The 22,853-nt window shown below is 45.5% G+C and overlaps 1 protein-coding gene across 4 annotated transcripts in view; it reads right to left on the bottom strand.

Annotated features, from left to right (window-relative positions):
• ARHGAP21 (Rho GTPase activating protein 21) overlaps positions 1–22,853 on the bottom strand; it is a 1,630,902-nt gene that overhangs the window by 478,287 nt on the left and 1,129,762 nt on the right. For all 4 annotated transcript variants that reach the window (XM_069648161.1, XM_069648162.1, XM_069648163.1 and 1 more), the window contains one exon: positions 2,285–2,575. In XM_069648161.1, coding sequence (XP_069504262.1) covers positions 2,285–2,575 — 291 coding nt within the window. The remainder of the gene's footprint in view (positions 1–2,284; positions 2,576–22,853) is intronic.

Below are 22,853 nucleotides of genomic sequence, written 5' to 3'. Positions count from 1 at the left end.
AGTCACTCTTGGTAGCCATTTGCGGAACTAGTGCACGGGTAAAATCTTCAGGATAGACTGAAAAATATCTGCTACATTATCCCAACCTGGACATAATGCAACTGTAACCAAAAAGCTGCAGAAGAAAAAGTTAAGGATAGGAAGAATCCTAACCACAATTCACTTAAAGGTGATGTGCGCAGCTGTAAAAATACAAGAAATCCCCTAAGGGATAAAGTCTCCGAGTAGTTATAGTCTTATGGACTGATCAGTTTCCCCATAAGACGACAAGGGAAGTAAAGCAAAAGTCAGGTCAGCAGAAAGAAAAAAGCAAATGGAAAGGTTGTCCCATAGATGTCTATGAGAGGAAAGCAATCAAACAAAAGAAAAAAAGAAACCGGTTTTATAACTGTAGCCAACCTTAAGGCTCTTGGGAAATTCCACTTAATCCTATAGGAACATAATTTTAAGCCAGAGGGGCCTACGGTATGCAAAGCTATTTTTACGAGAGGTCTGGATTATTTTGGCAAAATAGTTCCAGATACAGCCATCCACCAATACAGACAATACTCAGTTGCACAAGACAGTAAAAAGTCCATAGGACATCAGTCTTCTCCGCAATGACCTTGCCATCCAATCCTGGATGTCGACTGCCTACCTCAAACTTTACCAATCCAAAATAAAATTCATTCTCACGGTTCCCCCTCGCTAAGCAACATCTGCTCAATGATATGCGCCTAAAGTATTTAATCCGCAGCTCCCGGATTCAGCTAAACCCTTAGGCTTCATCATTGACATCAGTAAGTCCTTCCACAAACCCATAGCCAATAAGGCCAAAACGGCCTGGCTCCAAATCTCCACCTTTCAAAATCAAATTTGTCATCCTTCCGCAGGATTTCTGGACTGTGGTGCAGATGCTCACAGTCTCGCACAGTGATGGGGGAAAGGCCCTTCTGTTAGGGCTCCCAACCGCTCACTTGGCTCCAATAAAAGCAGTCCACCACACTGCAGCATCTCATACGGGTGCGTAAAAATCTGACCATATCACCCCATGCTACGTGAATGATATTTGCATCCTCTCCAAGCAAGAACACTGTTCAAGAATGCATGCATCATCTACAAAGCAGTCATGAGTAGCGCACCAATGCACCTGGCAGCTAAGCTTCACACATCAGGTGTGTATGCAACAGCACAATTCCGTCAAACCACTTCTGAGAGGCAGCCTCTCTCCCGCTTCCTCTCTTCTGTAATGTAGATAGCTGTTAAAGGGTGAGGGTGAACTTTTCCTAGCTCCAGGTGAGCACCCGGAGGAGAACAGCTCACACATTTGGTATATCTCCAATCCAGACCCCCCCCCCCGACCCCTCTTCCCGGACAGGACAGCCATTAAAATCTAGATGAATAAAGCATATTTCCCACCCTTGATTCCATCATTTAGCTGTGGCACACAGCTTTGTAAGGAAATCCCTGACACTCTTACCGGCATGGGGCGAGAGAGACTGCAAACTCAAGATTGCAGCATTATTGTAAAGTCCATCCTTTCGACCCCACCTAAAACTCCTTTCTGTCACTGCCAACATGCCGCTCTTCACCATCCTGCAGCTGCTGCAAACACCCCTTTTTGGCCAGGGTGAGGAATGCACACTCTGCCCATCAGGTTCACAGAAGAACTCGTCTGTTTTCTTACAGCCATTCGGATGTTTATATACAGCCATTGGTATGTTTATATATGACTGTTAAAAGGTAACCAAAACAAAAGCCCAGAAGTGGGAGCAGCAAATACATCACAGCGATCATCACTCTATGATGAAAAGATGTAACATTGACTTATCTATCCTATGGCACAGAGGGGAGGGAGAGGCTGGCGCAAAAGGAGTCCACCAAATGTATAAAACCGAATTTAGGTGATTTTAATCACTGCACACTGGAAAGCCTCAACTTTAAAGTAAGATTCTTGAAAGGAACAACGATTACATGTTTGACAGGAGTTGCCCTTTGACGGCTTACATATCACTTTTCTACTGGATGTAGCTTTGCAGCACTGTAAAAAAAAAAAAAAGTATTTCTATACATACAAACGCACACATTTTACTGTCCGAATAAGAAAGAGCTGCTGAGTTGTGCGGTCTGCATTCACAAATATAACATTCAGATTACTAACACATTAACAGTAGATTAATCAATCTTCTTGGCTATTTTAAATGTACAATAATTACTCACTTTTGGATTTTAATATCTAAAAAATGAAATAAATATAGCTTAAAACACAAATTACATTACATTGAAAAGGTGTGCATTACATTACCTCATCATTTAGGTTGCCATTTTCCTGGATAGCCTTAATCCATGCCAACATATTATCTCGATCTTCTGCCTGGAAAAGGTACTCACAGTCTGATAAGGTAAGTCTAAATACATGTTTTCTCTTTGTTTCACTATAAGAAATGTCTATCAAACACGCATTTATGCTTATTGGTTGTTCTTCCTCGGAACTGGACAATAGCGACTGTTCTTTCTTATCCTTGTGCAAGTATAAACAAGGACCTCGAAGAACAACGTACATCTGCTTCCATGGCCGAATACTACCACCAACTCTCTAGAAAAAAAACAAGAAAAATCAACTTGATTACATTTTATTACATATTGTACTCTACTATACACGAGTAGTCAAAATATTGCAATACAACCTTCCAAATATCAAAAGAATATGGTTTATTAATAAACTGCCAAACAATAGCCTTGGCACCTCCTACTACGAATTCTGTTTTTAGATCTAGATTTTTTGTAGACTGGCCCTTTGGGAAAAACAATGACAAAATAAAACCTTCTCTAACAGGCTTAAACAGAAAAAACAAGACACTATTACATCACTTTCGAACTGGATGCATTCAGAAATCTGTACTGCACATCCTGAGATGTGAATTCTCGAAATGCACAGAGTGACATTAGACCTAAAAGGCGAAGCATTACAGAATCAACAATTTAAGAACTGAATAAGCATTGCAGCTGAGGGCAAAGCAACTACAAATGTTTATGAAGAGCTTCTGTTTTAAATTTTCTTCATATTAAAATGTCTTCTAAAATATTGCAGTAATGTTGATTTGTTAAGTTTCTTTTTTTAAATTGGCATAAACCATGAATATAAACCCACCCCAACAACCCACCCCTTACACTCTTCCCTTCCCCTCCAACCTGCCAACCGCTATTCTATAATGTCCACCAAGAGTCAAAGTCGATGTGATGCCTAAAAACCGCAATTTATGTGGGCAAAGAGCATCATTGTAGTCAGCTTGTAAAAATTGCAAAAACCATACCTCACTCTTTTGTAAAACCCTGTTGCGCAACCTGCATAGTATATGTCAGCCAGTTTAAGGCAACAAAGTTCCATACCTTCATAAAACAATCATGAACATGTGGAGGATCTTTATCTTTCCAGTGTTGGGCAATCACCACCAAAGCTGCCACCCTTAAATAATGTACGATTTGTGTTTATGTTTTGGCCATTTACTCTCCTCTAGAGTACCAATTCCCAACAAAATGTCTTTTGCATAAGGCTGCAACTGTTTTCCAAACATACCTTGGGTGTACTTATTAACCACTTTAGTGCTAAAGCCGAGGTATCTCGTCCTTGGAATTCCCTCCGGATTGTGGAGGACGAGATAGCTCGTCCTTTTAGGTACTCTTGAGCGATCCCTGCAAAGCAGGGATCGCGCAAAACTTTAATCCAACCCTCGGGCCATATGAGTGGGAGGTCCCTCTTCATGGCCCGGGGATTGGGTTGCCTTCAGTTTCACGTCGGTGTGCATAATGCATGCCAAAATAAACGCAAAGTAAATTCACCACGGCAGCCATTTTCTGCTGCCGCAGTGAAAAGAGAAGGTAAGACCCCTTCTCCCTCGATCTCCGGCTGTATTGCAAGCCAGAGATCGAGGGAGGTGTCGTAGGAAAGGGGAGGCGGCTGACTCCCAGTGTGATTTGAACGTTCCCAAACCCAGCGGTGGTCCTGGGATGTCCGGGACATGGGCACCCATCTCCCATGTGGGTTGACCATCCCCAAGTGCAGCGGCAGTCCCAGGGAGCCTCGGCAGGGTCCCCGTCATTTCAAAGAGGGGAGAATCTGTAATGCAACCCAGCCAGAGCTCCAGGGTGGTAGCGGGTGATATCTCTGGCCTTGGGCGGCTGACTCCTATGTGGGTTGAAAGTCCCCATGCCCAGGGTTGGTTCCAGGGAGGCCTGGGACATTCCTCGTCTTTTCCCAGAGGGGGAAGCTGTAACGCAGGCTAGCCAGAGCTCCAGCAAAGTCGGGGGTAATGTTCCTGGCCTTGGGCACCCGTCTCCCATGTGGGTCTTTGCCGGGGCTTGTGGGTAATAAATTCTGGGGCTTCCCACGGGTATCTTCTTTTCTGAAATGCATGGGGTTCCCTGTTTTCCTTGGTGGCTTCGACACCCAAGGCCCAAATCTTTAGGTTGTCTCTGTAAAGACTGGAGGGGGGTGTCTGTACTTCTGCTCTCTATACGGTAGAGGAGAGGCACAGAGGACCCCAGCCAAGATTCTCCATTATTGGTACGTGGTTGAGCAATTAAGGCCTTGCTTCTCAGGAGGCGATGCAGGCTGGTTCTTAAGTACAGTGTAGTCCCCAAGCCCCACAAAGGAATGTCCACACACTATTAGTTAAAACACAGTCTTTATATAATTAAGTTCAAGGTTATATACAATCACAATAACTCACTTTGTGCTTAGTTAATCTATAATGGCAATTATCAGATCTCATTAAAGTGCATCAACTATACTATGGTTAAAGGTCAACCAACAATAGATTTAGGAGGAAAGCAGTTGGTTAGAACAATTGGCAGAATACTGGCCCCTACCACTAGACACAGTTCTGTGTGACGATCCCCCCACCTGGGCAACCTGTAAAGTAAAGATATATCACAAGCCCAGTCCATATATTGTTCTACAAGTCTTATTTCCTTCTACAAGGTTTCTACCCCCAATGTGCCTGGTAGAGCAGAGTTCTTCGATGAGGCGTCGATGGATCCTTTTCGAGTGACTCAAGCAGGAGCCACGGATTGTTGAGAGGCATCGAAGAAGGTGAACTTGGCATCGACAGCACTCATGAAAGTTTGAGGGTGCCAAGCCCATGGCGTCGATCCAGGCGGTGCTCGTCAGCGACATCCTGCGAGGATGAGGTGTGCAGGGCACCTCAACGTTTGATAGTTCAGGACTGCAGAGAGTTTGAGGAACTGTGGCCCGACATGGGCGTCGAGTCGAAGTCTTTGTGGTCTTTGGGTGGCGGGAAACCCACCGAAGGATGCTCCTCGACAAGTCGACGGCCTGGCCTTTTCTGGCGGGATAAGGCGGGCAGTGGTGCTGACGAGGCAAAGGAGCGTGCGGCTCTGGCCGTCGGTGGCACGGCGTCAAGCGGTTCCCTCTTCTGGGCAACACAGCTTCGACGGGCCTCCAGCGGTTACGGTGATACTCCGAACCCTGGTCGACGGCAATGGACTTTGATGGCGAAGATGTCTGGGTGTTTTACTTTGTTCTCCTCGGCAGTGCCCGTCTCCGGTTGGCAGCCTTTCGAGCGTCTGACTTCCAGGGAGCTTTGGCGAAGGTTAGAGGTGCTCGATGGTCCCTTGGAGCACGGGAAGAGGGCACCTAACCAGGTCCTCTCTCGGATCAGTGCTTGATGAGCTTGACAGCTTTCGGATCGGGTCAAAGCAAATGCAGCAGCAGTTCTTCCAGCTGGGCCTCAAGGATAAGCAGTTCCAGTTACTCTTCAAGTGTCAACTCAGCTTCTGAACAATTTCCAATGGTGATAGGTCCCCAGATATACTATTCTGTCTCTCATCCACACTGCTGGGTCACACTCAGCAGCCAATCATACAGAAGGGCATTCATGCAGTCGGCCAGCCAATCAGGCATACAGTGCATTCAGGACATACTCCTCCCTCTCAGACAGTCACAACTACCAATGTGTACTGGGACAAGTACCCAGCCATTCAACACTACACACTGCATTCATACCAGTTTCGGGCAGGGCTGTATCAGTCATTGTGTCATACACCAGAATCTAGACATCCACAACAAGAAGTGCATATTGGTCACACACTCCATTCACCAAGGTCCCACCCACAGGGTGTACCCACAACATACAGTTACTGGGAAGACTCCAGCCAGTCTGGCCTGGACTTCCCCACAATACCATATATGGAACTTCCACTCAACAGCCAGTCAAGGGGAAGGGACAGAGTCAGTGCTTCCGAGGACTTTGGGAAAACAAGGTAACAGGCAATAGAGAGCAAGAGGCCACAGGGGCCATCTCGTCTCCCATCAAGAATCAACTGATTCCAATGGCAGGGCCTGGGTATTCCACAATGGAGGATACTCGGAGCATCTGTCAAATTCAGCATGGAGCTGCCACCAGCCCATACCATGCTCTTTGGGCCTCACACAGGTGCCCAAAAACATACACTAGGGGTACAGGGTTGTATCCCCACCTATGGGTGCCATAGGGGTATCCCAAGGGTCTGTAAACCAAACCAAAGAGTAAGAGCTGCACTGCCAGGAGTCCCATATGGACTCCTGGGCAGACCACAATACAGAACATACGAAATGGCATTTATAATGCACCTATACGCAAGTTTAAAAAGGACTACAGAATAAGGACAGGGAGGCCCTGTCCCTCCAAATCATTTCCAGCATCAACACCTCCCACTTACATTTCTATATGCCTTTTTTGATAGCCAAGACGCCATCTGTTTTAATCTTATTTCATTATTTGTTTCAATTCCATCTTCAGTTCAGACTCAAAAACCATCCCGTTTATTATGTCTAGTGGCCACTACTGAGATTAGTTCCACACAAAAACGTAGCCTTAAAAGCATCCCATAAAGTATATCGCTGTCGTCCCAGTATCATTTAGCTCAAAGAATTCCACGAATTCCCCACCCCCCCTAATTTCTCCCTCAGAACCAGATACTGAAAAAGTTCAGAAGGGCAAACCATGACCATATCCCTGGGGTTGTCCTAGGAAAAAGGGGCTCCAGTTCCAGGGGAGATAGATCTGATAGTGTGATCTGACGTTTCTCAATTTTTGTAATATAACCCAGCAACGAGGATGAAGACTATACATAAGCAATACATGAGAACGATTTATGGACATGGGAATAATGTGTGCAGCCCTTCTCTGTACCTTTCAATGTTACCCATACATCAGAGATCGCTAGCTGCCCTATTTTTGCGAAGCCCCGGTGAGGGAGAAGGCTGTGTAAATTGGGTTCTCGCGTTTCTGTACCTTTGTGGGTTCCAAGCCAAGTTGAAATCCCTGAATATTAACTGTTCCCCAACCATAAATGTTTCCACCTCTGTTAAAGTCTTCTTCAAAAACTATCTTGGCCACGTGAGGAGCATAGATTGATACCAATGTTATCTTAGTCGATCCGATTTCAACGACAAAAAAGAATCGGCCTTCCCCCATCTGCCCTTGTGTTAACTATTTTAATTTGTGTTCCCTGCCTGAATGCAATTAGAACACCTGCCGCTTTCTACTGCACATTAGCTTGAATCATAATGGCATAGTATAGCATATGAGGTCGGGACTTATCTTGCTGTATTATATGGGTTTCTTGCAAAACCAAAACAGTCAGATGCCGTGTTAAAACCCCTCTTATTTTTTGCGTTTGATGGGAGTATTTAACCCCTGAAAATTAAGATCTACATGTGAATGTGTTACATTTTTTATATTCTTTTTTTTTTGTTTATGACTCAATGTGTCTTTACAAAACAAACAGACAGACCAACAAAACAGATTTATATGCATTTGAATATAAAATAAGTATGAAAAAAACAAAAACAAATAATAATAATAGCAAAATAAATAAAAAAAAAATAATAATAATAATAAAAAAATAAAAATAAAAATTAAATAATAAATCCAGCCAAAATTGACCATTAAAATATTCCAGCCAGTGAGGTTGCTCAACAGAAGTGGCTGTCTTCTAATTCCACTTTGCTCCCCAGTCCTTTTATTGGTACCAGATGTTCTCTAGTCAGATTGATCCAGATTTCCCATTCCACACACAATCCATCTAAACGTCAATTTTACAATGTATTAGCACCTGAATTGCAGCTGCAGCAAGCATAATGTTTGAGCCCGAGATGATTCTGTCCCATAGAAATTCTGAAATGATGTCATTTTCTTTTCGAACAAAATTTCTAAAAAGTCTAAGGCGGTATTTCCATGAACCTTCGCAGTCCATTAGCAGGTGCCTTAGTGTCTGTTTGGCCGGATTTATACAGATCGAACATAACCTTTTGGCTCTATGACCCCGATTTCGTTTCTCCAGCACTTCCGCACTTCCCCACAGCAGACTAGATTTAGATTTGCGAAGTTTTCTGTCTGGAGATTTCATCAGATATTGAGAGACATCCAAGATTTTTTTCTCCCCTTAGAAATGGGTTTGCAACTGGAACCTTTCTTACTTTTTCTATTGTCTCTATCCAGTCTAGAATTTCAAGTTCTTTTTTGACTGAGTGGATTTGAGACCAATGTTTCTATATCAAGTTCGGTTTTAGCAAATGCTTTAATTACAATTCCCCTTAGGGTCGAGAGGATGTCTGATTTGCAGCTTACCATATGTTTTCTCATATCACTGTACAAGCTGGTTTCTTTTCCTATGATTATCTCTCTGTAAAGGGTCATTAGTTTCCAGTTTGCCATACATCTTAAGGACTTAAGTCCTAGTTCAAATCTCAGGCTGCTGGTGGATGTACAGTTCGGCAGACCTAGACCATAAATTTGGTTTTGCTTCCAAACCGTATAATATTACTGGAACTACTTTGGCTAAATAGTACCTCACTTGTGGTATGATGGACAATTTGCAAAGCTTGTAGTTTCATTTGATCATCTATGATGCTACTTGTGTTACCTTGGCCATTACCTCACCCTCTACCTTGTATATAGCAGGATTGGCATGTATATTGTAGCCTAGATATTTTACTCTTTCTACTACTTTAACTTGCTCTCCACCTAGTTTCCAATTGATGGATTTCACTTTTTTCTGCGGGTGTTTAAAGATGAGAATGTTTGTTTTAGCTGAGTTGATTGAGAGTCCATTGATCTTAGAATACTCATTCATTCTTGTTAGCAATCGCTGAAGTCCTATTGGTGTTCTGTCTAAAAGTAGAATGTCATCAGCATAGGCCAACCAACATATTTTCCTCCCGTTCAAAACGGGGCTGGCCAATGCTGATGATTCAATAAAGGGTCCTATATCTGATAAGAAGAGATTGAAAAAGAGCGGTGCTCCCAGACAGCCCCGTCTTACTCCTCCTTTTACCTCTATGAGTTCAGACAAATGGCCTATTTCATCTAAGCGAACTCTGAGATTGGTGTTTTTGTGCAGTTCCACCAATATGGATAACAGCGTTTCTGGTATGCCCCAACTTTGCAGTTTTTGCCATAATAAAACTCTTTCAACTTGGTCAAACGCTTTTAACAGGTCAATCCATGCTCCATATAAAGGGGGAGAGTTGTCTTTTTTTGTCTGTTCATTTAACAGGTTTAGGGTCAGACCATTTATTGTAGTCGACATTCCTTTTCTAAAACCTGTTTGATAGCGTGAGAGTATTTCGTGTTCTTCTACCCAATGTAGGATATGGTTTAAGAGGAGCTTCATGAAAATTTTGCTCTCTATGTCGAGCAGGGCTATTGGTCTATAATTGGCCGCTGCTCAACGATCTCCATTTTTGAAGAGTGGTATTATCAGCGCTGTTTTCCAAGAGATTGGAACTGTTCGCTTCCTCAGAATTTCTCCAATTGTGACCATAGTTCTGGTTCATTCTTGAGTGTTTGATAAGTTAGGCCATTCAGGCCTGCTGCTTTAGAGGTTGAAGCATTGGTTATGATCTCCTGAATTTCTTTTGTCTCAAAATCTAGTTTCCAGGGTATTTCTTGGTTTAGCAGAAATTGTTGGGTGTTTTGGCTTCTAAACGTTTCTGTCAGGTGTTTCACCCAACCCTCTTCCGGAACCAGATTACATAAAGAGTTGCCTGTTCCCCCTTCTAGATGACTAATCGTTGCCCAAAGGTTTTTTGTACTGTATTCTGTTAGGGTTTCTAGGACATACTCCATCTTTTTGCATTCGGGCTTCTTTCTGCAGGTATGACCAAGATTTATAGTTGGCTTTCTCTTTTTTTAGTTCTATTTTATATGACTCATCCGAAAGTCCCAAGGCTCTAATTTTTCTTATGGCTCTCCTATGTTCTCTTTTTTTCTTTTGAGTTATTTCATCGAATGCGTGTAGATGTTTTTGCTTCTCTGTACCCAATAATTCGCTTGGGGGTAGGGTTTCCCAAAGAAAATTAGTGAATCTCTGTGGGTTGCATTCTGCTTCCCAAATGTAGTTTGGAATTTTTTTTAGTTGTTTATTAAGCTTTGTCCCTCCACTTTTATATTTCACAACCCTCACCTTACCTTTCATATTCTGGAGGTTCTGGTTATTTACATTTGGTACGCCACTGAGAATATTGGCAAAGGTAAGCTCCAATCTACTATGATCACTGCCCCCATCTTGTTTTATTCCAAGGACTAGAGAAGATGTAAATAGTTTCTGAGAAACAAAGATGTAGTTCAAGGTGGAAGCAGAGTTTCCTCTATGCCATGTCGCAACTGGTTCTTGGTCTACACCTGTGGAGCCATTAACCATTTTCAGGTCCCAGTGTTCCATAAATTCTAGCCACAATCTTCCCCTTCTTGATTTCTCAGTTGTGGGAGAGTTCAGAGTATTTTCTTTTTGCTGAGTGCAATTTGCATTGAAGTCTCCAGCTAGAATGATGTGACTACAGGTCACAGGAGACCTAGATTTTCTAAGAAGTTGATCAGTTTTGAGCTAGCAGGGTTCCAGTAAATATTAATAAAATTCCATGTTGAGGACTTACCCTCTAGAGCAATATGTGCTTTGCATGCTTGAATACCTAAATGGTTTTCCCATGTTGGGACTATATTTTTGAATATATGATTTTTTAGGGCCATGAGAAGGCCACCTGAGGGTTTTCCCTGTGCCTTTTGAGATGCTGAAAGGCAGAGTACTGTATACCCTTAGATGTTGAGTGGATTAACTAACCACGTTTCTTGTAATAAGATAATATCTCCATGGGTAAATAGATGTGCACGCATATTTTTGGCTTTAATATTACTGGGGCCCCGCAAGTTCCAACTGATCACATTTAGGTGCTCTTTTCTAAAGTTGCTGCGAGCCTAGACCTAGTTTCTGAAATACTTGGGAGAGGATCTCTGGGAGACTGGAGAGTACACTTTCCTGTATCTTCACTTCTTGTTCTATGGTTCCCCCCTTGCTAGATTTCAGAACATTTGAGATCTTCTGTTTCTCCTGGTTTGAAGCAGACGTTTCCATAGAAATGACGTTCTTAATAGTGGTATTTCCAGAGTCACTAACTGAAATTTCAAGTCCATGGGTTTCTAGTTCTATTGATTCTTTGAGCACAGCTTTCATTGCATTAGATGAACTGAGAACTAGTTCTACAAAAAAGGGATCCTGTGACATTGGGAATATTACACTATCTATATCTTCTGATGAGAAAGAATATAGATTTCTTATTTTCTTTGTTATGCTTAGTATAACAGAGCGACTTAACGATTTGTACTGTTTGGTGTTTGAGCAGAGTCTGAGCCATATTCTGGGAATTGCGTAGTCGGTGTTATTTATGTTTGAACTCTCCATATTTTTTAACTGAGCTTTTACTGTCAAATTCATAATCTCTTGTTTGTCCTGATCATTTAAGGATACAAATTTTCCTTGTCCATTTTGTATCGTATCTGTTTCCAATTGGCTTATTTTCTTAGGATCCATGATTGTATCCAACATGCGTATCTTATCAATAGCCGGATCTTTTAACCCCCCCTTGCTCTTTGCTGCTAGGAAAATCGGGGCTATTTTTACCTTTAGGTCATCATGTGTCGATAGGGGAATTAAAGATTTGTTGTTTTTATCCTTTGATTTTGGGCCTTTTTGTAGAAAAATCAGGGCCCATTTAATTGCAGTTAGTGCAGAGTTTTTGGGGAGAGCTTTTGTGACTCTTTTTGGGCTCTCCAAGTTGTTAAGGTTATTTGGGTTCTCTAAGATGCTCTGTTCTATGTTGCTTCCTGATTCACTTCTGCACCTTGGTTTACCATCAGTTTGTAATCCAATGCTAATTTTCTGCGGTGTGATGGTTTCTCCTGATTCCTTAATAATATCTGTGTTGCTTTTTCCACTAATCTGTGTTTTTTTTTTATTTTTCTTGTTTCCACTTATCACATTTCTCTTTGAAGTATTTGTTACTTCTCGGGATTCATTGGTTGTGTTTCCCATATCCTCATTTTTTTTAGTAGTTTTGGGAATCGATTGATCTTTTAATTTTTCCATCGTGTTTTTATTATTAGCGTTTCTTTGTTCCCCTTTTTTTTCAAGATCTTTCTTGTTCTGGAGTGCGCTTTTTTTGTCCTTTCTTTGTCCGCCTGGCGCTTTCTCAATTTTCTCCTTCCTCTAGAGGTTTGACTGTGTCGGGGTAGCCAACCAAGGGGTGAATCTTTTTGCTTTTCTATAGAGGTTTCACGATTGCTTTTGGCTATCACCTCAGGGATTTCCACTTCTTCATCCACTACATTGGCCAGTCTCCTAAATTCCTCCAAGATAGAGTCTGACAGTGGCGTATCATCAAATAAAGACTCCTGGGTATTTTCATTTCCTCGATTTGGTGGATCTGTCATTGGATTTTCTCTCAGAAGGTTTAAAGTCTCTTCTAAAAGCTTGCTGTTCTGTTCTTCCACTTGACTTCTTTTGTTGAGGATACACTGTATAGAGGAAATGTCGAGACCTTGTTTTGTTATTTCCAATCGTAGGTCCCGAAGAGGCAGAGTCATATTGGTATTAATGGCAGACACTAATCCCACCAGTGTTGATTCACACAAGGATACTTCTTTTGTGACCTCTAACAGTGTACCGGTTTGTGTCTGTACCTCCATCTTAAGCATTTCGAAGACTGATACTAATGAGTTCAGAACGAAATTCAGTGCTTTTAGTGTATCTGTCTTCGGATCTATCTTTCCCATGGAGTCTTCACTCGCTACTGAGTTTTTTAGTTCTCTTGCGTTCTCGTTTGGGTTTGGAAATGATATTTCTTCCTCTGCGCCTGACAGGTTGAGACCAATCCCGGTCTTTTCAAGCAAGAGGGGGATTTCTGTGCTTGATAATGGTACTTGGGGGGATTGTGGATTTTCCCAGCATATAATTGAGTCTCCTTCCACATCATTATGGCTCTTGTGTCTTTTTTTGCCAAAATGGTTAATTTTTTGCTGGATCTTTTTTGTAGTTATAGTATATTCTAGTCCCCGTTTCCATTTGTTTGTCAATATCATGCATGGATTTTTCTCTGTGCTCATGGGTGTCATATTTCCATTTGCTTCTTCAGCATGTATTTGAACCTGAATTCGCTCGGGAGTGTTTAGGTATACAATATTTTGAATTGGCTGATTGATGGTTACGTTGTCAACTTGGTCCTCCCCCAAGTATGACCCATCTTTCTCTCCCTCTATTCCTTTTGTGCTTCACAGTCTCATTTCTGTCATCCAAAGGGATTACCTCTTTAAATAGACGAGGTCTAGACAGCGCTCACGAAGCAAAAACCAAGTGCAATGGTTATTTCTCCTCACAATCTCATTAACTGTTATTGGGTTCTGAGACTGTGTTCAGCAGGTGTAAAAGGGGGTTTATCGTCCGTGCTCGACCAGCTGGGTTTTATGTTTTGGAGCACTTGCTCTGATCTGGGTTTCTATTTCGAATAAACACCTCGTGTGTTATTACTCCCTTGCAGTGTAACGAAAGGAGAGAAAATGAAGGGGGAGGGAGGGAATAGACGTTTATCATTCACAGGAGCAGTCACTGTGCCAATACAAGCTTTTAACAGTTTCTGTGACAGTCTAATCTGTTGATATAGTGTGGCGGGATCAAAGGAGAAACCTCCCGCAGTCTCCCGCTTACACCACAAAAAAAATATGTTTAAATCCTACCTTCTCGGGCCGTGCTTATTTTTATCCACCAATCACAGTTCAGCGTCTCAGCACGGCACGACACGGCAGCTGAAAAGGGCTTTTGTATTCCAGACTTTAGCTGAGGCTTTTTGGAGAGGCGGCGGGGGGTGTATAAGCGGGGCACACGTTACTCTGTTTATAAATACTGAAGTGCGCAAGCCCCACGTGCAACACAGATTTATTACACTCCTTTCCACGGAATAGATCCGTACGCCCCTTCGCCAACCAGAGCCAAACAGCAGCTCACACAGCGTTGAAAAAAAATGAAAAGCACCGCCCTTTACTCGCACACGGGCTTCACGCCACAAGGGTCCTGGGCTCTGTTTTTTATATCCGAGTTCGAGGTCCGAGGTCCAGGGGGCGTGGCTGAACACTCAGTTCACCTTAAAGCCAAAGGCACTGGCTTTGCTGGTAAATGTCTATACTGTAATGCCCAACAGTAGGCAAAAGCCAGAAAACGTTGTTCCACAAGATAGCAGCAGCGCCTCGAGATGCAATTGCAGTTTCACAGTATCAAAGGAGATTCTCCCAGAGCCACAGCAGCTCAAACAGCGTTGAAAAAAAACGAAAAGCACCGCCCTTTACTCGCACACGGGCTTCACCTTAAACACCTGCAGTTTTCCCCCACCCTTCTCCCCATACTGTGTCCCCAGCCACCCCCCAACTTCTATAACTCCTATCCCCCTATTCCCTTGCCTCTCCCCTCCGCCACCCTCCCACGGTGTGACCCATTCTAACTCCGACCATAACTACTCCATTGTGGATCACCACTTCATCCAGGGTTCCTTAGAGGGTATTCGAAAACCCTCCTCACTTCCATTCCACCGATTCCAAGTTGGAGTGTCTCGTTCCAATGCCTTCACTTTTGTAGAATGTACGGCACCAACTCAGAGCCCCCCCCCCCTATTATTCAGTAAAAGTCTCTTTTTTGGCGTGTACTGTGGGCCTTTAAGATGAGGGTTCTGACGAATCAAGTTAGAGCCTTTGGTTCGCGAGCCACCCGTGTCCCAGTTCAGTCTTTCACGTGATGTCTCTGATGTAAGGTGAGCCAATTGTAGCTGATGATTCTGAGTAGTGCCACTTGCATCAGTCAATTTTTAACAGTTCAATGCCTTCTGCCGGGGAGGTGATCCTATGTTGTCTCCCGTCTAGTGCGAATGGAACACCAAAAGGGAATTGTCCACCTATACTTTGTCTTCCTGGAATGCAACGTTTTTACTATAATTTGCATGTCTCTGCGCTTTTCAAGTGTGATCGGAGAAAGATCTTGGTAGAATTGCTCCATTGTATGTGAGAGTATCTGCTTGCATGGCTGCCTTGAAAATGTGTTCCTTTTGTGTGTAGTCCCCACATGCTGCCAATACATCCCTTGGGTGCATTCCAGGGTCCGATCTCTTTAGGCCCACACTATGAACACGATCAAGTGATATCTTCTCTTCCTCCTCAGTCACCAGTATTTCTTTGAAGATCATATTTATTGCTTCTTTCAAGTCAGGGTCTGCGACTGATTCAGGCAGGTTCCTAACCCGGATATTTGCCATACGATACCTGTTCTCCAAGTTCTAACATTGAATCTCAATATTCTGAGTCGATCTTGCTAAGTGTTCAAGCAAATCCTCCGATTGTCCGTTATCACAGGTCAATTCTTGTATCGCTCTTTTGTTTGGGTCAGTGCGTTCAGTAATTATTTGCTTTATCTCCATAGTAAATTGCATTTGAAATGACTCAATTTATTCTGAAAGTCCTGGAAACTCTTCACTAAATCCCCTTTGGGCATTGCCGTCTCTGCAGAGGAGACTGTGGATCGAGTAGGAGTATTTGGTTGTTGAACTCTAGATGTTCTAGCCCAGATGTCTTGTAAAGGGCTTTCCCTATTTACTTTAGTAGAGCGACAGGCCAAAGCTGCTTTCTTTTTTGTTCCCGGCATAGGGTGGTTGCCACCAGTGGGGCTCCCCCCGAACTAGACAACCACTAGGAGAACCTATAGACTGGGCAGTGACAGCTAGTTTTTGTAACTATTGCCAATGCTCCACGAACTTTTGTAGTGGCTATTGTATGTTTGAGGCTGACTTTGGTTCCTCAGTTATGCTGCAGGCCTTGCAGTACGGCTACCTCAGTCTTTAAGGAAGTTGACACCTAATGATAGATTATCCAGCTCTGTAGCAGACCCCAGCTTACGTCTTTAGTGTTTACAGAGTAAGCTGATGTGGCCATTTGGGCCTTCAGTGTATGCATCCCGCAAGAGACCTTAAATGCCAGTGCCAATGAAGTATGAGCAATGTTATCCTTCTTAGGGCAGTATTCACACATTGTGATTGTGTAGTATCGAAATAAGCAGGCCTATAACGATTTGCCATTGCGTTTCGTGAGCCCGCCCTTCTTTGCTCCACAGTCTCCAGTCTAGTACTCTCCACATGTATTTACGCACTTAATGTGCCTTGGCTCCGCCTGAATTCATGGGACCTATTATTTTAAAGATCAAGCTGAGCCGGCAACTCTGTGCTACTGCTTGAGCTTAAGATGCTTTTTAAAAACAGATTATGCCGGACAAACCATTGAGCAGACGTACTTCCCTCTGATAGAAACTTTGCTTTACCTCATTACCTAATTAACCTTCAGTGTGAGGATGTTCAGCACATTGTCACACAGATTGTTTTCAGAAAATATACAGCACTTTCTTTATTTGGCTCCAATATATCCACTTTTTTGAGCGTTTCCATCTGGTTGCGCCTCCACAGCAAACGTTTTGCGTTTATTACACCCACACTTTTCTCTGCATCACACACAAAGGTCTCCGGAGGACACTTAACAAGGGGGAGAGTGGGGGGGGGGTTCGCAATGCTAGCGCGCAGCCGATCCATCTTCATTCCTTCGCTCCCACTGAGCCCTTTTACGAGCAAGCCTTATTCCAGACTCACCAGTGTTAGTGTGGAGAACATACGCCTCATTAAGTGTCGGTGTGTCCGGACCAAACAAAGCCTTGTCCTCTGGTATTGTTTTGACCCTGGAGTTCCCGGCGGCAGCAAGCAAGAGGGACACTAACCCCAAAGAACAAGTTACTTTCTTACCTGGTAACGTTCTTTCGATGGGATGGTCCGACGACGTATTCCATATCTATGACAAGTAATGTCCACAGCTGTGCTGCTTCGGAAAATCTTTGGCGTCTGCGTCCTGAGTCAATGAGGTCGATGCGCCGTCCACGAGGACCTCCTCCGACGGCCGACGTCACCCGATGTGATAAGAGGACGCACGACGCCCATCGCCTCAGTTATAGTTTTTTCCCAGGATGTGTGCCACCAGTTTCTGCCAGTCAGACACAAGGCCTTGCGGAACGCAAGCTGCAATCGCAAAAGAAATTCTGCAGCGGGGAAGGCAGGGAGGGAGCGATATGGAATACGTCGTCAGACCATCCCATCGAAAGAACGTTACCAGGTAAGAAAGTAACTTGTACTTCGAGGGGATTGGGTCCTCCGACGTATTCCATATCTATGACAGACTCCCAAAGAAGTACCAAGCAAGGAGGTGGGAAAGAATTTAGAATACAAAAATAGCATGCCCAATCAAATTGCGGAATAGAGAACTAACTGCCTTGCCAAAGTCCAGATCTTGCCCTCTGATGGAATCAAGGGAATAGTGACATACAAAAGTATGTACTGAAGCCCAGGTGGCTGCATCACAGATGTGACGAATAGGAACTCCCCTCTGCAGGGCAGTAGACGCAGCCACTCCTCTGGTAGAATGGGCCCGCAAGCCAGCCGGAGGGTCCTTACCGCCAAGCGGTAACACTCGGAGATAGCTAAAATAATATGGACAGCGCCACCAGGTAACCTTTAATGGTCCCCACTTGCAAGCCCCTGTGGGCCAAAGAAAGCAAAAAAGACAGAACCATGGGAATGTCACATTCAAAAGGATCCACATTCGGAACTCTGCAGCAGTCGCAGAACTTTCTCCAACGGCAACGGTACAGAGACTTAGTTGCCGGCCGCCTGGCCGAGAGCAACACCTCCATCACGTCTTCAGGGAGGTCCCAATCCTTATACCATAACCTTTCAGAAGCCAAGCGTGAAGATTGAGGGATCTGACCTCTGGATGGAGAACCTGACCCCCCCTCCCGTGAGAGCAGATCGTCTCGGTAGGGAAGACGACGTGGAGGGCAGATGGACAAGTCTAGAAGGTCCGGGTACCACATCCTCCGGGCCCACGCCGAGCAATGAGAATCATCCGGGAACCGAACCTCCGTAACCTCCGCAGCACTTGCGGGATGACGGGGACTGGAGGTAACGCATACAGCAGTGGGAATGACCACTCCACCACGAACGCGTCTCCTAAGGCTCCTTTTGGAGGAAATTCCCGCAAGCAAAACCTTTCGCACTTCCGGTTGACACTAGAGGCGAAGAGATCCACTTGAGGGGTCCCCCAAAGGGCGAAGATCTCTAGGAGAATCTCCTGAGCCAGCTCCCACTCGTGAGAGATCATGCTCTGCCTGCTCAGAGTGTCCGCCGTCTCGTCGTCGTCTCCGGCCAGATGAACCGCCGAGATCGAAACTTCCTGCTGGATGGCCCAGAACTTGAGCTGCATCGCCTCCCTGCACAGCGGAAGTGACCCTGCCCCCCTTTTTGTTGAGATAGTGCATGGCCACCGCGCACAGTCAGCAGAAAAGCCTTCAGGGCTATCCTGACGGCCCTCAGCTCCAACAGATTGATATGGAGTCTGGACTCCGACGGAGACCAACGACCGCTGACTGGCAACTCGTTGGCATGAGCTCCCCGTCCCGTGAGGGATGCGTCCGTCACGATCATCACCTCCGGCCAGGGCAGCCAAAATGGGGCCCCCTTCACCAGATTGCCCTCAACGGCCCACCACAGAAGGTCCCGGGCTACCAAGGCGGCACCTGAACAGGGTCCGACAGCCTGCCGGAGGACTGAGACCACTGGAGCTTGAGTGCCCACTGCAAAGATCTCATCCGCAGACGAGCCTCTGGCACCAGAAGAATGCAGGATGCCATGAGGCCGAGCAGTCTCAAGGATTCGGACGCTGGGAGATTCTGGGCAAGCTGAAACTTGTGCACCATCTGCTGAATGTGAAGAGCCCTCACCTGAGGAGGAAAACACTGCCCCAGGGACGTGTCGAGCACTGCTCCGATGTACTGGAGCCTCTGAGTTGGTGTCAAATGGGACTTCTTTAAATTGAGGGAGAAGCCCAGCCTGTGAAGGGAGTGGCAGGTGACGGACAGATCCAGGACTTGCTCGGGAGAGCTCCCCCTGATCAACCAATCGTCCAGGTAGGGGTAGACGTGAATCCCCCCTTTCCTGAGATGCGCTGCCACCACCATGAGCTTGGTGAAAACCCTCGGGCGGAGGTCAATCCAAACGGCAGGACCCGAAACTGAAAGTGCGAGTCGCCAACCGCGAACTTCAGGTACTTGGGACGGATCAGCACATGGAAGTAAGCATCCTTAAGGTCCAGAGACACCAACCAGTCCTGAAGTTGAAGGGCCTGGAGGACTTGAGAAAGAGTCACCATCTTGAACTTGTCCTTCCTGAGGAGTTGGTTCAAACCGCACAAGTCCATGATGGGTCTCAATCCCCAGTCTTTCTTCGTAATCAAAAAATAAGGGGAATACCATCCCTTGTTCCTCTCCGCTACAGGCACCAGTTATATGGCGCCTTTCTCCAGCAGGGCTTGAATTTCCTGCGCAAAGAGCGGATCCAGACACTTTAAAGAGAGATTCCCTGGTGGATTGTCGTAAGGCCTCTGCCGAAAAGGAAGACAGTAGCAGTGGGTTATGATCTCCAGAACCCACACATCGAAGTAATGGCTTGCCACTCTACAAGATGCTGCGCCAGCCTTCCCCCAACCGGCGAACCATGGGACCTGGCCTCATGACTGAGTGGTAGCAGCTGCGGCGTTGCCTGAGGGCAAAGAGGCAACTGCCCGAGCGGCCTTGGCACCTCGAGTACCTTTGTTTCCACCTCTGGCACCCTCACGATGGCCTCCGACTGCTGGCTCCCCTCGCTTTAATGAAGGACGAGTAATAGCGAAAGGAACCTCCCCTCCATTGCTGTCCCCTAGGACGAAAGAACAAGTTACTTCTTACCTTGTAACGTTCTTTCGACGGGATGTTCCTCCGACATATTCCTCATCTTAGATATCTCCTTCCAGCTCTGCTGGCCTCGGAAAATTTTTTCTCTAGAGGGCGCTGCGCGTCGACGTCCTCCGAGTCGATGTCCCTCGACAGCCGCCGTATCGACGCTCGACGTCATCCTGCCTATAAAGGCCGCGCGCAGCGTCCGTTGCTCAGTTCCGTTTTGTAGCCCACAGTATTACTGTCTGGACTAGACTAATCACCCTGAAGGAGCGTAAGCTGCAACAACAAAGGAAGTAGAACTGCGGGGATGGATGGGAGGGTCGATGAGGAATACGTCGGAGGAACATCCCGTCGAAAGAACGTTACAAGGTAAGAAGTAACTTGTTCTTCGAAGGGATTGTGTCCTCTGACGTATTCCTCATCTTAGATAGGCTCCCATAGCAGTATTCTATATTCGGAGGAGGGAGTACTGACTTCACGCTGTCTTCTATTGATGAATAGAATGCAGTACAGCCCTTCCAAACCTAGTCTCTTGACTGGAGGAGGAATCCAGATTGTAAAATCGTGTAAAGGTATGGACAGACGACCATGTAGCGGCCGCACATATGTCTTTAACCGGCACGCCTCTTTTGAGGGCCGATGAAGCTGCAATACCTCTGGTCGAATGAGCCCTAAGGTTTTGAGGGGGCTCTTTCCCTGCCAGTTTATAACATTCCAGAATGGCTAGAATGATCCATCTGGAAATGGTCTGCTTAGTTATTGGTAACCCCAGCTTGTGACCTGTGTAACCTACAAACAGCTGGTCTGCCTGTCTTATCCTGGCAAGTCTACTAATGTAAAAACTTAAAGCCCTCCTAGGGTCTAGTCTGTGTAACCTCTCTTCCTCTTTCCCCGGGTGAGGAGGAGGATAGAAAGATGGTAGGGTAATCTTCTGAGTGATATGGAATTCAGAAACCACCTTTGGGAGGAAATTAGGCTTCACTTGCAGGACAACTTTGTCTTTGTGAAAGATTGTATGAGGGGGTTTACAAGAAAGAGCTTGTATTTCGCTCACCCTTCTAGCAGATATAAGTGCTATTAATAAAACAGTTTTAAGGGTAAGGAATCTTAACGAACAAGAATGGAGAGGTTCGAAAGGTGTACCCATCAGGAAAGTTAGTACTAAGTTTAAATCCCATAGGGGAACTTGGAATGGTCTTGGGGGATAAACATTGGTTAACCCCTTTAGAAACTGTATTACCAAGGGTAATTTGAAATAGGATGGTTCTTCCGCAGTACGCTTAAAGATGGATAGCGCTGCGAGATAGCCCTTAATGGTGCCAACTTGAAGGCCTGAATTTGCCAAATATAGTAGGAAGGACAAAACCATTGGTGTACCACATGAAAATGGGTCGGTATTCTGTTCTCTACACCAGCTGCAAAATCTGTTCCAACGGCAGCGGTATAAAGACTTTGTTGCTGGCCTCCTTGCCGAAAGCAACACCTCCATAACATCATCAGGGAGGTCCCAATCCTTGTACCTTAGCCGTTCAGAAGCCAAGCGTGAAGGTTGAGGGTTTTGATGTCTGGATGGAGAACCTGACCTCCCTTCTGTGAGAGTAGGTTCTCTCTGAGTGGAAGTCGAATTGGAGGGCAGATGGACAAGTCTAGAAGGTCCGGGTACCACGTTCTCCTGGCCCAATCCGGGGCAATTAGGATCATGGTTCGCCGGAATCTTCTCAACCTCCTGATCATTTGAGGAATGACAGGGACCGGTGGGAACGCGTACAGAAGCGGAAACTCCCAGTCCACTATGAACGCGTCTCCCAGAGCTCCTCTCGGAGGAAATTCCCTTGAGCAGAACAGGACGCATTTCCTGTTTAGGCTGGTGGCGAACAGATCTACCTGAGGGGTTCCCCAAAGGGCGAAGATCTCTTGAAGGACTTCCTGAGCTAGCTCCCACTCGTGGGAGACTGTGCTCTGCCTGCTCAGAGCGTCCGCTGTCAAGTTCTTTTCTCCGGCTAGGTGAACTGCCGATAGAGAGATTCCTTCTTGGATTGCCCAAAACCAGAGCTGCATCGCCTCTCTGCACAGGGGTAGTGATCCTACGCCTCCTCTTTTGTTGAGGTAATGCATGGCCACCGTGTTGTCCGTCATTACCAGGACGTTCTTCCCTTGTACAGCTGGCAGGAAAGCCTTCAGCGCAAGTCTGATGGCTCTCAGCTCTAACAGGTTGATGTGTAGTCTGGACTCCGATGGAGACCAACGACCGCTGATGGTCAAGTCGTTGGCGTGGGCTCCCCACCCCGTGAGTGAGGCATCCGTGACTACTGTTATCTCCGGCCAGGGTTGCCAAAACTGTTCTCCTTTCAGAATGTTCTCCTGACAGGCCCACCACTGAAGGTCTCGAGCCACCCTGCCGGGAACCTGAAGAAGATCTGTCATTCTCCCAGAGAATTGTGACCACTGAGTCCTCAGTGCCCACTGGAGGGATCTCATTCTCAGGCGAGCCTCTGGCACAAGGAAAATGCAGGATGCCATGAGGCCTAGCAACCTCAAAAAGTCGAAGGCTGGGAGACGTTGGGCATGCTGGAACTTGGTGACCATCTGCAGAATATCTTGGACCCTCACCTCTGGTGGCGAGGGTTTTCCCAGGGAAGTATCCAGGATCGCTCCTATGAACTGGAGTCTCTGCGATGGTATAATTTGTGACTTCT

Source organism: Ambystoma mexicanum, chromosome 2q (assembly GCF_040938575.1).
Source record: "Ambystoma mexicanum isolate Mex_15411 chromosome 2q, UKY_AmexF1_1, whole genome shotgun sequence".
Taxonomy (NCBI): Eukaryota; Metazoa; Chordata; class Amphibia; order Caudata; family Ambystomatidae; genus Ambystoma; species Ambystoma mexicanum.
The sequence above is the reverse complement of the archived record's forward strand: the minus strand, read 5'-3'. Positions and strand labels throughout refer to the sequence as shown.